Below are 17,239 nucleotides of genomic sequence, written 5' to 3'. Positions count from 1 at the left end.
ATTTTCTACTCCCACGGGTGACAGTGCAGCCCCTTTAAGGTCTAAAGGGAAGTAAACTGGCACTTTTCACAACATGTGAAGAGCCCTGCCCTAGTGCAAAACATTTTTAAGAACTTACCGTAAAATCCTTTTCTCTGAATTCCATTGATCGAAGCAGCTCTTATGCTTTAGACCAGTGATGGCGAACCTATGGCACACAGAGCCCTCTCCATGGGCACGCAAGTTATAGTCTTCTGAGCAGTTCCAGGCACACCAAAGCTCCACAAAATTCACTGGGAGGAAATAGCGCCCAGTGTCCACGCACTGTCCCAGCACAGCCCTTGCTCCTCCAGATCACCCACAGCACTTATACTCCGAATACACATCTTTGGAGAAAACGCTGCGGGACCAACTCACAGACCGGCAGGAAGGGCGGCCAATCACCTCCCCCAGCCATGGGATGAACAGCCAATCGACTGGGCGGCAAATCACCTCCCTCATCCAGGGAATGAATAGCCAATCCACAAGCATGGGAGGAGAAGTGGGCGTTTATTTGCCCGGGGGTTGCTGAATGCAGCCACTTCGTTCCATTGGGGAGAAAGCCCAGAGATGAGTCTGGAGCTGCTGGTAATGAGCTGTGCCATGTGATCGTGTTCTGTGCGGGCAGAGGGAGCATGATGGGCTACATGAGTGTCACCACCACTGCCGTACCACAGCGGGGGAGGGGTGGTGAGCTGCAGAGCGGGGACCAGATGTGTGATGGAGAGGAAAGTGTGCCATGAGCTGTATGGAGGGGTGTGATGCATGGTGAAAGGGGGTGCTATGAGTTACATGACGATGTGTAATGTGTAGCTCACTGATGAGATGTGGCTGGACAGAGTTGTGAAGGGCAATACATAAAATTTACTAGAAGATTTTAACAGTGTGATGGAGATGTGCGATGTGCTGCATGGCGATGGATGATGGCACTTTAAAATAAAGAAGTTGGTTTTGTGTCGCAGTCTGGGCACTCGGGCTCAAAAAAGGTTTGCCATTACTGCTTTAGACCATTGGGGCTATGCTGCCCCCTACAGGAGTGGAAGCCTTGACAAGAGTTTTATCAGAGGGAAGGTATAGATCAGCCGATACTGGCTCCAAGGAGCTACCTCAGTCTGTGGCATTGGCCAGAGGATCCCAAGACCTGGCCACAAACCTCTGGACTGTGTTGAGCCAAGACGCAAACAGGTCTACCTCCAGAGTTCCCCACCGGACACATAGAAGATAACACCTCCGGACGAAGGGACCATTCCCCTTGATCTAGCACCTGACGACTCAGGTAATCCGCTTGCCAATTCTCCACACTCGAAATGTGGACTGCGGAAAAAGACAGAACATTGTCTTCCGCCCATACCAGAATCTCAGGCCACCTCCTTGGCAGTCAGGACACTCTTGGTGCCCCCTTGATTGATGTAAGCCACAGAGGTGGCATTGTCCGATTGGATCCAAACCGGAGAACCCAGCACTCCACCCCAGCCTGACAGGCTGGCATCCGTGGGGACTACTGTCCAAAACAGTGGTAGGAAGGACTTACCCTGACGATGCTGGTGACTGGATCCACCAGGATAGAGCAGACCTCGTGAGTCGGCTCAAGTGTATAATTTTTCCTAAAGACTATGGATCCCTGTTCCACTTGGCAAGAATCATTTTGCAGAGGTCTCGAGTGATACTGAGCAAACAGGACCTCCTCTAAGGTTGATACCATCAGATGCAGGGCTCTCATGCAAGCACATAGTGAGTACAGATCGGTTTCCCAACAGCAACCGGATCGCTCCCTGCAACTTCTGAAGTTTTTCCAGGGGGGGGGGAGAAAGCCCCTCGCCAAGGTGGAATCTAGAGTCAGCCCCAGATAATCCACCTCACTGAAGGCGTCAGAGCAGATTGCTTTTAAATTGATATTCCACCCGAATTTCTTAAGGGTCTGAACTAATTGACAGGTCGCCCAACAGAGCCGAGTGAGAGTCCGCTCTCAATAGGAGATCGTCCAGATATCCCAGGATTGATCGCAATCCCTTTTGGCACAACAAAGTCAATACCGGGGCCAGTATCTTGGTAAAGACTCTGGGAGCGGAGGCGAGACCAAAGGGTAAACGCCACAAATTGAAAGTGCTCCTCTGCCACCGCAAAGCGGAGAAATTGCTGGTGTCCCCCGTAGATGGGGGGGGGGGTGTGTAGATACGCATCTTTGATATCGATGAAGGCCAGAAAATTCCTGACCATGGCTTTTTAGCCCCTCCTGAAGCCCTGAACAGCTTACCTTTTTCTTTGCCTATGAGCAGTGAAAGAAGGCCTTACTACGGGGTGCCTTACCTTTGGAAGATTGAGGAAGACTAGTACTCTTCCCACCAGTTAGACCTTTGAGCAACTCAACCAGCGAGTCGCCAAATAATCGCTCTCCCAGGAAAGGGAGATCTGTTAAGGCCTTCTTGGAAGCCTGGTCTGCCGACCAGCTCTTCAGCCACACCATGAGTCTTAAGGCAATCTTCACAGCAGACACTCTGGCCAACAAGGGAGCCGCATCCAAAGACGCATCTCACAGGAACACCAGGGCCTGGGCCATCTGGTCTGGAAAAAACTAAGTCAGCATCTAGGTTTACCAAAAACCCTTAACCATTCCTTAACAGTCTGATACCAGAACAGACACAAAAATCTGTTCCTGGATTGAACCCCCCCAACACAAAGTGGCGGGAAAGGGATTGCCCCCGTCTGTCCACTGGGTCCATAAACACCGCGGAATCTTCCGCAGGCATTATAGTAGGTTTGTTCAACCTAGATACAGGGTGATCCACCTTCGGCGGTACCATCCAATGGTTCGAAACAGTCTCTGCAAAGGGATAACGGCGTTTAAAGCACTTAGGCAACGCCAGTGTTTATTACCAATATCATGAAAATTCTCGGAACAAGGGAAAACCTTGCCCGATTTTTTGGTTTTGCGGGAGCCAAAAAGACACTCGTGTCCCTGACGGGGTGGGCCATGTTTTATTTTTAAAGTTTCTCTTACTGAAACAATCAGGGCTTTCACCAAAGCGCATCCCCACGCTGCAGCTGAAGACAGGTCCTTTAAACCATCTGATTGCGAAGACAGCGATCCCTCAAGGAGGGGGGCGTCCGGGACGACCATATCACTCTCTGAAGAAGAGGACCCCACCGATGATGGTGAAGGCTGCGTTCGTTTTCGGCTATTAATTTTCATGACACAAAAAAAAAAAAAAAAAAAACACAACACCTACCGTACCTTGGTCGCCAGGTTTTCCAGTGCTGCTGAAATCACAGCCAGCAAATGCGATCCGGAAGGTCCGGTAGTCACATTAAGGGGGTCTGAAGGCGAAATCACTGCCTGGAACTCCATAAGTAATGCAACAAAAAAAAAAAAAAAAAAAAGGAGTAATGTCCCTTTAAAGGGGCCGATCACTACGGAGTCCCCCCTTAAATATATACAGATTAAGTACACAGGGATATGCCCACAGAGACCCCAGTACATTACCAACTTCAGAAAAAACCTCCTGAACCGGTCTGTGCAATAGGAAGAGTTACAGGATATGACAACAGCCTGGTATGTGAAAAGTCACGCTGCTCAATAGGGCTACACTAAAATGGCTGCCAATGCAAGCCAATGGGAAACACAGGGAAAACGGCTGCCCCATACAAGTCAAATGGGAAAAAAAAATTTTAATTGCCCATACTAAAGATGGCAGCTCCCACGGCGCACCATGCCGTCAGGGGACCCCAATTTGGAGGCCACAAGGGATCTACAACCAGACCAAGCAGGAAAAAAACAATTTCCAACCCCCCACCAGGAGAGGGCCCACGTCTCTCCCCCACCACACCTTCCACACAGAGTAGGGGTGCCGCCAGCCGAGGGGTATGCTGTGACTCGGAGTTCCAGGTCCTCACGACCCAGCGAGACATCCACTCGCAGACTCGTTCCCATCCAAAAATGGGCTCTGTCCTGGCGAGGCCTAGTGTGGGACTATAACTTGCTCACGCTCATAGGCCAGGCTGGGAGACCTTAAGGATCTAGATTATCCAGTGCGAAACCTCAGCCGACTATTGCTTGTAGTTCACCAGGAGGAATCCCAACACTAACTAGCAGGAGTAAAGAAAACTAAATATTTATAAAAAAAAAAAAAAAAAAAAAAAAAAAAAAAAAACAGACCAAAGTCCCAGCAGGAAACCTAAGCCCTACTCCTTCACTAGGCAGAAATAAACTGGTATGCTGGAACAGGGTGTATGGGGTTATGCCTATAGGGACAGCCCCCCGTAGGCGTGGTAAACTTTTTTCCTGCCTACTCCTGTAGGGGGCAGCATAGCACCAATGGTCTAAGAAGCACAAGAGCTGCATCTGTCAATGGACGATAGAGAAGCAAGCTATTAACCCATGCATCCACTGAAAGTATTTTTACATTGCCTGGAGTTCAGCTTTAAATATCTATTATATTGTGTTTGGAAGATGAGCTGGTCATTTCAGCTTGTCCAAAAAAAAAAAAAAAAAAAAAAGTGAACTGCTATTAAGATAGTTTGTGGGGGACTGGCAACCCTAGTCAGAATGATGTCAATCTACTTTCATGTAAATGGTAAAGCAGATGGCAACTGAGTTATCATACAAAGCCTCCCAATTGAAAACTACTACCTGCTTTGGCCAGGGGTTGGGATGGCAGAGAGCCTTCCATGTTAAGTGCCCCCTGGGAGTGGCATCCTGGGGTGCACCGAGTATCATTATGGGTGTGGGACCCCACCATGAGAAAGGGCACTTGACCACACCACCAGTTTTTTTCGTCCTGCACAACACCTCATGAACTAGGCCTTTTGGCCAAGACTATGGCAATTTTTTTTTTTTTGCAAGCCGCAAGGCCTAACCACTGTCATGCAAATTGGCACTTTTTTTCTCCAGGTGTCACTTTTTCAGGTTCTTAGGGTGTGAGAGTCTTTGGGCCTGCCCTAAAGTCAGGGGGGGGGGGGGCACTGAGGATATGTGGCCATCAGGTTCCTTCCTGCCCTTCGAGAGGGCCTCCCACTCAGTACTCTGCTTCAGCTGATCATAAGGAGGTCCAAAGGGCCATTTGCACCTTTCTGGTTCACTTTGGCGTTTTGTTTTTTGTGCACCACCACAGATTCAAGAAAGAAAAGGGAAAAAAAAAAAAAAAAAAAAAAAACTAGCCAGCCGAATAAAGTAATTTGTATTTATGGCACCCTATGCTGTAAAATGTATTTTATTTTCTGTGACTTTCAGTGCCGGTTCACATTGGTGTGATGCGGGAACCTTGCAAATCCACTGTGGGTTCCCGCATCGCACCAGACTTTTAAGCAGTTCACACTGTTCTATGTGAACTGCTGGGAGTGTCAATACAAAGTTAAAGTGGAGTTCCACCCTATTTTTATACTTACCTCCATCTTCTCGCTCCGGGTCACCTGAAAAAGAAATGGATAATCGCATTTTTTTTTTTTTACTTACCTCGTAGCGAAGAAAATATACTTACCTTACTTCCTTCTTCCTCGGCCGCGGCCCGTCGTCACTTCCTGGCTCTGCAATGATTCCTGGGAGCTGGACGTCATAGCTCCCAGGAATCATTGCGCCTGCACCGGCCCCAACGTCAGTTCCGGGTCGCGCGCGTCATCCCCTTCTAAACAGCTTCTGGGCATGCCCAGAAGCTGTGGAGGGATGACGCGAGCGACCCGGAAGTGACGTCGGGGCCGGCGCAGAGCATCGTGGGACCAAAGAAGGCGGAAGAAGACGCCGAAGAGGACGCGCTGGCTTCAAGCTGCCCACATCTGAGATGACAGCGCTGGACAAGACGTTTGCAAGGTAAGTATTTGTCCTAACAGGTAAGTGCAACCCGGGACAGATCAGAGGCTAGCCATTGTGGAATGCACTAGCCCTGACTGTCCCGGGGGTATTAAAAAAAAAAAAAAAAAAAATCCAGGGTGGAACTCCGCTTTAATGATACCCCCAGATTAGTTTGCATATCGCAGTGCGAGGGAGAAGAAAGGGGGGTGGCGCCACTAAGTGCAGTATTAGAAGAAATGCGTTTATTGCAAAAGATTTAAAACACTTACAAAAGGGTAAGGAATGACAGACCGCACTCCTACTCCTAGAGATGCCCATCTCATACTGCTGCATCCTGGAGGACTTAATTCGCTCCAATGTCACTGGGGCCGAAGGGCTGGTATTCCTCCATGGTGCTTCCACGCTTGGCCAGCGTATAACGCAGAAGCGGAAAGGACGTCACCGGTACAGGGCGGAGAGTCCTGAACAAAGTCTGTGGGACTGGAAAGCAAGGCTACACGCTCAGAGCTGAGGGCTGCTTATCAAGGCCTCCGTTTCTTGCATATTGCAGTGCGAACTGTAAATTCGGACAGGAATCAGATAAAAAAAAAAAAAAAAAAAAAAAAAAAAGGTCCTGCACAACTTTTGTTCAAATGCAATGCAAATTCAGCCATACAATCTGTATGGCTGAATTTGCATCACACAGACATAGCATGTGATTTGCAAAGCAGTGCTGTGCGAGTCACATGCAATGTCCGACATCGCTATAGTGTGAACGAGCACTCGAAGGCAAAACCGGCCTAAGCGCACCTGCCTGCCGGCCAGTGATTTCCAGAAAACAAGCAAGGGTCTCGGACACTAATAGTCAAGCAATGGGAGATCTACATCACGCGTGTTTGTTTTGGACCCATAGGTTTTACTATAAATGTAAAGTTGACAGGCAAATGCCCACTACAGTTCTCTTGTAGAGAGTCTAAAATAAAGACATTAAAATAAAAACAAACTCCAGCCACATATGCGAACTGCATGGAGATATACTTACAAGTCCAGAGGATAGAAGAAGAAAACCAAGTATTTTCCTTTGTAATCTGTGAGCTTCAACTCTTTAAATTCTCCATTTATCACAGCTGTTCCTTCCCAGTATGGGGCAGGCTTGGAAACTGGATAGAAGACAGGGCAAGTTACATATCTCCCTATACTTCATTAAAAAGTACAAAATACAGATGGTAAACTGGACCTGATCAATACTACTATAAAACTAATGAATGTTCAATAATTGAGGGGGGGGGGGGGGTTGACATATCTTTATTCCAGTTAAAATGCTTGACTTTAAAAATAAACCGTATAAAAAAAGAAACGTGCATATTGGACTTGTCTACATGATTTCCACATTGAAAGGGTCCCCTAGTAGTAGTAGCAATGGAAGGGTTTACAACTTATTTTTGACTTCCTTCTTCCACTCAGTCCAAAGTGTGCAACTCCACCCCCTCCCACATACACAGCACCCCCTGAAGACCGATTGCTTAATAGAGGCATAGTTGTAATTTTAGCCAGAAAAATTCAGGAGATAACTGGTTGTCAGTTTCTCTCTTCTCCCCCCCCCCCCCCCCCCAGGTTTACAGGTGGTTGAAACTAGGAATAGACCGATTATCGGCAAGGCCGAAATATCGGCAGCCAATATGCATTTTTCTCGATATATAGGCATCTGCCCCAGAACTGGCCAAAATTTTTGTGACGTCATTCAGCCTTCTTAGTCTTAGGCCGCCTCCCTCGCCTGGGACAGCCTCGTCTGGAGTTGGGACTAGTCTCGCAGGAGTGTATCACAGCCATATACCCACCCACAGCAGCCCGGTGCCAGCCACCCACATCCACAGGCCCTGTAGCAGCCAGCCACGGGCAGAGTACCATCGAGCCAGTCAGCCACCCACAGGCCCTGTACCTGCCACCCACAGCCCCTGTGCCTGCCAGCCACAAACCCACAGACCCTGTGCTACCCACCCACCACAGGGTGCCAGCCAGCCACCCACCACAGAGGGCCAGCCACCCACCACAGCCCCTGTGCTAGCCACCCACTGCAGGGTGCCAGCCAGCCACCCACCGCAGGGTGCCAGCCAGCCATTACGCACTAAACAAAAATTAACATGTTCAGTACCAGATTTGTGACAAAAATGGTCTTTATTTTTCAAAACTTTATATGTACAAAATATCGGCCGATACCGATATGTTGTGACCAAAATTATCAGTATCGGCCCTGAAGAAACCATATTGGTCTATCCCTAATTGAAACATCTTTCAAGTACTGAGAAGCCCTGCACCTACAGCCTGCACTGTGGAGGAGGCAATATCTCCAAGAGTGGGTAGAGATGAACACTAATGGGCAGAGCCTAGAAACTCCAGGCTCAGATTCACCTCTTTACATGTCCCTGCAAAGGTGACAAGATTAGGCAGTGACAGGAGGTTAACAGGGACAGAGGGAGCAGTAGTGGTGTATGGGTGGTGGGAGGATGGTGCTGGCTGGCAAAAAAGGCGTGGTGTCCGATGTCTTGGGGTGCAGTGTCAGGAAGTTTCAGAGACAGTGGTGTAGAGGGGGTGCTGGGTGGGAGGGAAATGCAATGTGCCATGGAACTTGGTTCTTCACAGGTCCAAATGCAAGAACAGTCTACTTTTAGGCATGCAGGCTTCTTGGACTGAGCATCATTGGATATGGTGTAAGCTCCTGTGCTGCATTACCCGTTATCTAGGGTACAAGTGCCAGGTTGTTTAGTTAGAATGGAGAGGCAGTCATTAGAATCAAGTTATCTCAAGTATACAAAACCTTTAGGCTCCTTTCAGACCTAGGTTTTGGAGTAATGTGGTTTACCTCAAGGCATGGCAACAGACCTTCTCTGCAGAACACTGCAGTGCCAGTCATTTACAATGGTACCCCAATGTACAGATACGCAGCAGCACATGTGCCTTTGGTGCAAGTCCCATTAATTTCTATTAGGACACGAGGCTGCAGACATAACCGCTATGTTCCTCCGATGACATGCAGGTGAGGGTCCCTGAATGCATACTGTATGAACCAATAGAAATGAATGGAACGCCAACATGGGGATGCATGCAGAACCTGTGCATCCCTGTGCCAGGAAAAAAGCGGATTAAGGCTTACCGGAAACCCCATTTCTGAGAGTCTTCCAAGACAGCTCATGAGACCAAGGGATCCTACCAGGACAGTAAACAAGTTAACCCCACCAGATAAACGGTCCTCTTGGACTGCCCTACAGTGCTCAAGAACTGTAAGACGTTCCTGCAAAACATATGCACAATACAAGACAACCGGGTAGGAACCCGGCTGTCCTGGAAGACTCTCAGAAAAGGAGTTACCGGTAAGTCCCCCCCCCCCGCCCCCCCCGCTTTTCTCAGGTCATCTTCCAGGACAGCCCATGAGATAAGCCAGAACACACCTGTCTAGGGAGAGACCACTGCCTGGAGGACCTTTTGGACTAAAAACGCCTGCTCCTGGGGAGGAGAGGTCCAGGCAATAAAATTGGACCAGGTGGCTGCTTTATATATTTGTTCCAGTGAGGCTCCAGCCCTATTGGCCCAGGACGCGGAAAAAGCTCTTGTTGAATGCACGTTGACAAATGGCAGCGAAACCTTCATAACTATAGGCTTCAGCAATTGCCTGCTTTTTCCACCGGGCTATGGTGGCCTTAGAAGCTCTGTTACCTTTGTGGGACCCAGAAAAAAAAAAAAGGCATACGATTTCCTAAAGCTTTTGGTAACTTCTAGGTAGATGAGAATTCTACTGATATCTAGGAAAAAAATTCTTCCCGCTCATTCTTAGGTGAACTGAAAAAAGTTGGTAGCACAATATCCTGGGATCTATGAAAAGAGGCTACCTTCGGTAAAAATCCCAGGTCAGTTTTAACATCACTCCGTCACAAATCGTGAGGAAAGGTTCTCTAAAAGAGTCTGCAATTCACTGACCCTCCGAGCTGACAAATACAACCAGGAAATTTTTAGCGCAATTTCACTGACAAATCCTTCAGAGGCCCAAAAGGGACTCACTAAAGCTTGTAGAACTGGAGACAGGTGCCAGGTAGGACATGCTCCGACAACCAGTTTTGACCTAGCGGTTTAACCACTTTACGTCTGCTCACAGTAATACTACTGCGGCAGAGTGGTTCGTTATCGTCTGACGACGTAGTATTAACGTCGTCAGACACTCCCCCTTCTGGGCGGCGCTTGCGCGCTGCCGGAGGCTGGCTCCCGCTGTTTTCATTCACAGCGGGAGTCGGGCCAGGGGAGGAGCAGCGGCGATCGCCGCTGCTCTGCCCCGATCGCCGGGGATCTAGTGTGGAGATCCGCCCGCCTGTGTAAACACAAGCGGACGGATCTCCATAGTGACAGGGAGTGACAGATCGGACTGTTCAGCATAGCTGGACATCCGATCTGTCCATGACTCACTCAGTCACCTCCCCCCCTACACGTCAGTAAGCACCAGGCATACATTAACCCCTCCCTCTCCAATAAAATTAACCCCTTCCCTGCCAGTGTCATTTTTACAGTAACAGTGCATATATATAGCACTGATTACTGCAGTAATGTCACTGGTACCCCCAAAAGTGTCAAAAATGTCAGTCAAGGGTCCGATCTGTCCGCCGCAATGTCGCAGTCCCACAAAAAAAAAAAAAAACCGCAGATCGCCGCCATTACGCGTTAAAAAAAAAAAAACACCAAAAATGACAAATCTTTCCCTTTGTTAGTAAACGCAATAACTTTTGCGCAAACCAATCAAAATACGCTTATTGCGATTTTTTTTACCAAACATAGGTAGCAGAAAACAAATTGGCCAAAAATTTTTTAAAAAATAGGTTTTTACATCTTTTTGGGGGGGGAATTTCATATAAAAAAATGTTAAAAATATTGTTATTTTTTCAAAATAAACGCTCTTTTTGTTTATAGCGCAAAAAGTAAAAATCGCACAGGTGATCAAATACCACCAAAAGAAAGCTCTGTTTGTGGAAAAAAAAGGACGTAAATTTCGTTTGGGTACGGCGTCGCACGACCGCGCAATTGTCAGTTGAAGTCGCACACAAACAAAAACAAATCTTGCTATAACAGGATTTTTCAAAAGCGAATACGGAAGGAAAAAACCTAGCAGCGGCATTTAAAGTACTAAAAAAGTTTAGACCCTTGTCAGCACGCTTAAAAAAATTCCAAAGTAGACGAACATCGTGAGAAAAATCTGATTTTCAGATAACCAAGAGTTACATTTTTTTACAACCCTTGAGTATATACAGCTGCAAGAAAAAGTATGTGAATGGAATTATATGGATTTCTACACAAATTGGTCATAAAATGTGATCTGATCATCTAAGTCACAATAGACAGTCTGCTTAAACTAATAACACACAAAGAATGAAATGTTGCCATGTTTTTATTGAACGGTCATGTAAACATTCGCAGTGCAGGTGGAAAAAGTATGTGAACCCTTGGATTTAATAACTGGTTGAACCTCCTTTGGCAGCAATAACTCAACCAAACATTTCCTGTAGTTGCAGATCAGACGTGCACAACGGTCAGGAGTAATTCTTGACCATTCCTCTTTACAGAACTGTTTTAGTTCAGCAATATTCTTGGGATGTCTGGTGTGAATCACTTTCTTGAGGTCATGCCACAGCATCTCAATCGGGTTGAGGTCAGGACTGACTGGGCCACTTCAGAAAGCGTATTTTCTTCTGTTTAAGGGCTCTTTCACATGGGCGGTCCGATCAGATCCGCGTGTCAGTTTTTTTAGGCGGATCTGATCGGATGCCCCATTCAGCCCTATGGAGCAGCAGATGTCCGCTGACACCTGCATCCAATCCTGTCCGTGAAATCTGGACGGAAACCCTATTTTCCATCCGTCCTGGGGATCGGATGAGAGCAGACAGGCGGTCCGCTCTCATCCGATTCCCCATAGAAAGCAGCAGGGGCTGTGACACCTCCCTCTCCGCACTGCAAGCGGAGACGAGCTGTCATCCGCCGGCTCAGCGGGGATTGTGGATCGATCCCCGCTGAGCAGCATGGATCCGCCTACGGAGGCGGACCGTGTGAAAGAGCCCTAAGCCATTCTGTTGATTTACTTATATGCTTTGGGTCATTGTCCTGTTGCAACACCCATCGTCTGTTGAGCTTCAGCTGGTAGACAGATGGCCTGCCCAAGTTCTCCTGCAAAATGTCTCGATAAACTTGGGAATTTATTTTTCCTTCTATAGCAATCCGTCCAGGCCCTGATGCAGCAAAGGAGACCCAAACCATGATGCACCCACCACCATACTTCACAGTTGGGATGAGGTTTTGATGTTGGTGTGCTGTGCCTCTTTTTCGCCACACATAGTGTTGCGTGTTTCTTCCAAACAACTCAACTTTGGTTTCATCTGTCCACAGAGTATTTTGCCAGGATTCTTCACCTCATCGAGCAGTCTGCACTGTGCTCTTGCAGTCATCTTTACAGGACGGCCACTCCTAGGGAGAGTAGCAGCAGTGCTGAAATTTCTCTATTTATAGACAATTTGTCTTACAGTGGACTGATGAACAGCAAGGCTTTTGGGGATACTTTTAAAATTCTTTCCAGTTTTATGCAAGTCAACAATTCTTAATCGTAGGTCTTCTGAGAGCTCTTTTGTGCGAGGCACCATTCACATCAGGCAATGCTTATTGTGAAAGGCAAACCCAGAACTGGTGTGTGTTTTTATAGAGCAGAGCAGCTGTAACCAACACCTCCAACCTCATCTCATTGATTGGACTCCAGTTGGCTGACATCTCACTCCAATTAGCTCTTGGAGATGTCAGTCTAGGGGTTGACATACTATTTCCACTCCACCAGCACTGTGAATGTTGGTGTGTTCAATAAACACATGGCAAGATTTCATTCTGTGTGTGTTATTAGTTTAACCAGACTGATTGTATATTGTTGTGACTTAGATCAGATCACATTTTATGACAAATTTGTGCAGAAATCCATATCATTCCAAAGGGTTCACATACTTTTTCTTGCAGCTGTAGTTCTTGTAATAGGCTTCCGGCAATTAACCAGGGTTTTGACAACTTTTAGAATCCCTGGGGGCTCAATATCTGCTCTTCAGATACTAAAGCCCCGTACACACGTACCGATTGTCGGCCGTAAATGTTCGGCCAACGTCAGATCGGCCGATTGTCAGCTTGTTAGTATGATGCTTCCGACAACCGACTGCGACTTTTCGGCCGAACAAAATCTGGGCTGCATGCTATAAAATTTTTGTTGGCCGTCACCAGAACGGCTGATTGTTCGTCAGTCAGTACAGATTTCAGCCGACAAAAGCCAGATGAGCAAGACTGGGCATGCTCAGAGAAGAAAAAACACGGAAAGTTAACCATCACATGACATCACTTCTGAAGTTGGTTGTTGTTGGCCGACAAAATTTGTGTGCAGTCTAGAGCACTTTTCAAGCAACACGACAGCACTGGACAAAAGAAGGCCGATCGTTCGGCCGACAATCGGTACGTGTGTACGGGGCTTAAGGCCCCTGTCACACATACGGTCCGTTCAGTTCGTTCAGTTCTTCAGTTCAGTCACGTCAAAATGTATCAGTTTTCCATCCATTTTTCGTCAGTTGTCATCCGATCTGTTTTTTTGACGGATGAAAAATAGGGCATTCATCCGTTCAAAAAAACAGACATTGACAGAAGCGGATGAAAACGGATGTTAACGGATGATCATCCATTGTCATCCGTTTTTACATAGAGATGCATTGATGTCCGTTTTTCATCCGTCAACAGATGGATGACAAACAGACAGCATGTGTGAAAGGGGCCTAAACCGTTAAGTTTAAAGATGCCACCTGAGGATACATTGTCCTGTCTCATTGGGAGAGTGACTGTGGGCTCTGAGGCCAGGGCTTGGAGTGAAAACCACAGCCTTTTGTGCCAAAAGGGGACTTAACCGAAGAAGAAACTTCTGGGGGACTTCTAAGATTAGCCTTATAGGAAGAAAGGCGTAGAAGAGGCTGAATGACCAGGGATTCGTAAGAGCATCGATCCCCAGAGACTAATCCGCTGGATTCAGGGAAAATAATTTTTCCGTCTTGCTGTTTATTTGGCTTGCAAAGGGATCCACTTTCGGCGATCCCCACCTGCTGGTAATTTCTGCAAAAATCTTCAGGTGGAGGGACCAATTGTCCAGACATACCTGGTGGCAGCTGAAGTAATCTGCCAAACTGTTTTGAGTCCCATTTAGGTGAACTGCTGAAATGGAGGCCAGATTTACTTTGGCCCACAGTAACATTTTCTGGGCTATAAGTTAGAAAATTACTTCTCATACTCCCCTGCTTGTTGAGGTATGCTACAGCTGTAATGTTGTAATGCTGCCCACTGTGAGAGAAAGGCCCTCAATCTTTCTCCCACTGGGCAGTAGGAGTCATTGCTACTTGGTTGTGGAGGAGGGTTAAAAAAGATCACCCCACCTCTGCCTTTGTGCCCTGTCCAACGTTTGGGGGTCTCATATACACACATACATACAGCCGGTTTCTTTTTTGGAAGCTACTTCCTGTCAGCCATGCACTCCAGTGCTTCTGTAAGCCAGGGCCAAACAGATGATTGCCTGACAGGGGAAAACCACACAGGCGCAACTTGGAAGAGGAGTCACCTGACCATTTCTTAAACCAGAGGCTTCTCCTGGCCGAATTGTTTAGGCAGAGGTCCTAGCTGCCATCCTGACTCGGCAGAGGAATCAGGCAGGAAACCTACTGCCCAAAACAGGAGTGGGAAAGATTAAACGATCTGATCTCTCGCAGAGAGGCGAGTCTATTTGTGATAACCATAATTCGAGGTTTCAGGCTGCACATGTAGATGCTAAGGCCGGTTTCAGACTGACAATCGATGACGCCCACTCCCTACCCTCCTAGTCCAGGTGACAGTATCTCTCTCCCCCCCCCCTCCTCCTAGTCCAGGTGACAGTATCTCTCTCCCCCCCCTCCTCCTAGTCCAGGTGACAGTATCTCTCTCCCCCCCCCCCTCCTCCTAGTCCAGGTGACAGTATCTCTCTCCCCCCCCCTCCTCCTAGTCCAGGTGACAGTATCTCTCTCCCCCCCCCTCCTCCTAGTCCAGGTGACAGTATCTCTCTCCCCCCCCCCTCCTCCTAGTCCAGGTGACAGTATCTCTCTCCCCCCCCCCCTCCTCCTAGTCCAGGTGACAGTATCTCTCTCCCCCCCCCCTCCTCCTAGTCCAGGTGACAGTATCTCTCTCCCCCCCCCCTCCTCCTAGTCCAGGTGACAGTATCTCTCTCCCCCCCCCCTCCTCCTAGTCCAGGTGACAGTATCTCTCTCCCCCCCCCCTCCTCCTAGTCCAGGTGACAGTATCTCTCTCCCCCCCCCCTCCTCCTAGTCCAGGTGACAGTATCTCTCTCCCCCCCCCCCTCCTCCTAGTCCAGGTGACAGTATCTCTCTCCCCCCCCCCTCCTCCTAGTCCAGGTGACAGTATCTCTCTCCCCCCCCCCTCCTCCTAGTCCAGGTGACAGTATCTCCCCCCCCCCTCCTCCTAGTCCAGGTGACAGTATCTCCCCCCCCCCCTCCTCCTAGTCCAGGTGACAGTATCTCTCCCCCCCCCCTCCTCCTAGTCCAGGTGACAGTATCTCTCCCCCCCCCCTCCTCCTAGTCCAGGTGACAGTATCTCTCCCCCCCCCCTCCTCCTAGTCCAGGTGACAGTATCTCTCCCCCCCCCCTCCTCCTAGTCCAGGTGACAGTATCTCTCCCCCCCCCTCCTCCTAGTCCAGGTGACAGTATCTCTCCCCCCCCCTCCTCCTAGTCCAGGTGACAGTATCTCTCCCCCCCCCTCCTCCTAGTCCAGGTGACAGTATCTCTCCCCCCCCCCTCCTCCTAGTCCAGGTGACAGTATCTCTCCCCCCCCCCTCCTCCTAGTCCAGGTGACAGTATCTCTCCCCCCCCCTCCTCCTAGTCCAGGTGACAGTATCTCTCCCCCCCCCCTCCTCCTAGTCCAGGTGACAGTATCTCTCCCCCCCCCCTCCTCCTAGTCCAGGTGACAGTATCTCTCCCCCCCCCCCTCCTCCTAGTCCAGGTGACAGTATCTCTCCCCCCCCCCTCCTCCTAGTCCAGGTGACAGTATCTCTCCCCCCCCCCTCCTCCTAGTCCAGGTGACAGTATCTCTCCCCCCCCCCTCCTCCTAGTCCAGGTGACAGTATCTCTCCCCCCCCCCTCCTCCTAGTCCAGGTGACAGTATCTCTCCCCCCCCCCCTCCTCCTAGTCCAGGTGACAGTATCTCTCCCCCCCCCCCTCCTCCTAGTCCAGGTGACAGTATCTCTCCCCCCCCCCTCCTCCTAGTCCAGGTGACAGTATCTCTCCCCCCCCCCTCCTCCTAGTCCAGGTGACAGTATCTCTCCCCCCCCCCTCCTCCTAGTCCAGGTGACAGTATCTCTCCCCCCCCCCTCCTCCTAGTCCAGGTGACAGTATCTCTCCCCCCCCCTCCTCCTAGTCCAGGTGACAGTATCTCTCCCCCCCCCTCCTCCTAGTCCAGGTGACAGTATCTCTCCCCCCCCCTCCTCCTAGTCCAGGTGACAGTATCTCTCCCCCCCCCTCCTCCTAGTCCAGGTGACAATATCTCTCCCCCCCCCCCAAGTGACACTATGCCCCCCCCAAGCCCATGTGACAATATGCCCCCCCCCCAAGCCCAGGTGACAGTATGCCCCCCCCCCCCCAAGTCCAGGGGACAGTATGCCCCCCCCAAGTCCAGGGGACAGTGTCCTGCCTCTATAGAGAGCAGAGCGGAGGATGACAGATGTTGAGGAAAGAACATCTCCACCAATAAGAGAAGCCCAGGCCAGCTAAGCACTAGGGGGTGGGGTACCCGTCGCTATGCAGGGGGGGGGTCCCCGCCCAGTTTCCGGGGTTCTCACTCACTTTTGGCCTTGCTCAGATGCAGGGAGTGGTCGGACACGGGCACACGGGTGGCCTCCCCGGGGTACACCTGCCCCCCGGCGTAGAAGTGACACTCGCCGTCCTGGTGAGCCCGGCCGGCCCGGGGCTGCTCCTTCTCTTCAGCGGCCGTATAGACTAGGAATACGGCGAGCAAGAGAGCGCGAACACAACACCGAACCTCCATCCTCCTAAGCAGCGGGAGAAAAGACACGTACTGCCTGAGAGTAGGGGGGAGGAGCTGAGGATATCAGGGAAGGGGCGGGGCATTAGTTAACCCTACACTCACCTCAGGGGAAAGGCTCCAGACCAATGAACCATGTGACTTGCTATTACCTCCCCCCAATGTAAATACAAGGTGTGTCTAAAAAGTTTGGTGAATGGTACCAGAAAACAAAACAGAAGATACAAATTCCCTAAAGTGGTTGTCAATCTCCAAAAAATAGGAACCTGAAAGACAAAGGCATAATGAATACTAGCTCAATATGAAATACTTACCTTAGAACGAAGCCCCCACAGCAGTGCC

At 49.4% G+C, this 17,239-nt stretch overlaps 1 protein-coding gene across 1 annotated transcript in view; it reads right to left on the bottom strand.

The window, feature by feature from the left end:
- Nucleotides 1–16,900, bottom strand: part of PRDX4 (peroxiredoxin 4) — a gene marked incomplete at its 5' end in the record, with an annotated part of 62,110 nt that extends 45,210 nt beyond the window's left edge. Inside the window, 2 exons of the mRNA XM_082246853.1 lie at nt 6,822–6,939; nt 16,699–16,900. Coding sequence (XP_082102979.1) covers nt 6,822–6,939; nt 16,699–16,900 — 320 coding nt within the window. The remainder of the gene's footprint in view (nt 1–6,821; nt 6,940–16,698) is intronic.
- Nucleotides 16,901–17,239: the final 339 nt, after the last annotated feature.

The sequence above is a fragment of the Pelophylax lessonae genome, assembly GCF_965119305.1.
Source record: "Pelophylax lessonae genome assembly, chromosome: 2".
NCBI lineage: Eukaryota > Metazoa > Chordata > Amphibia > Anura > Ranidae > Pelophylax > Pelophylax lessonae.
This window is presented reverse-complemented; position numbering and strand designations above follow the sequence as displayed.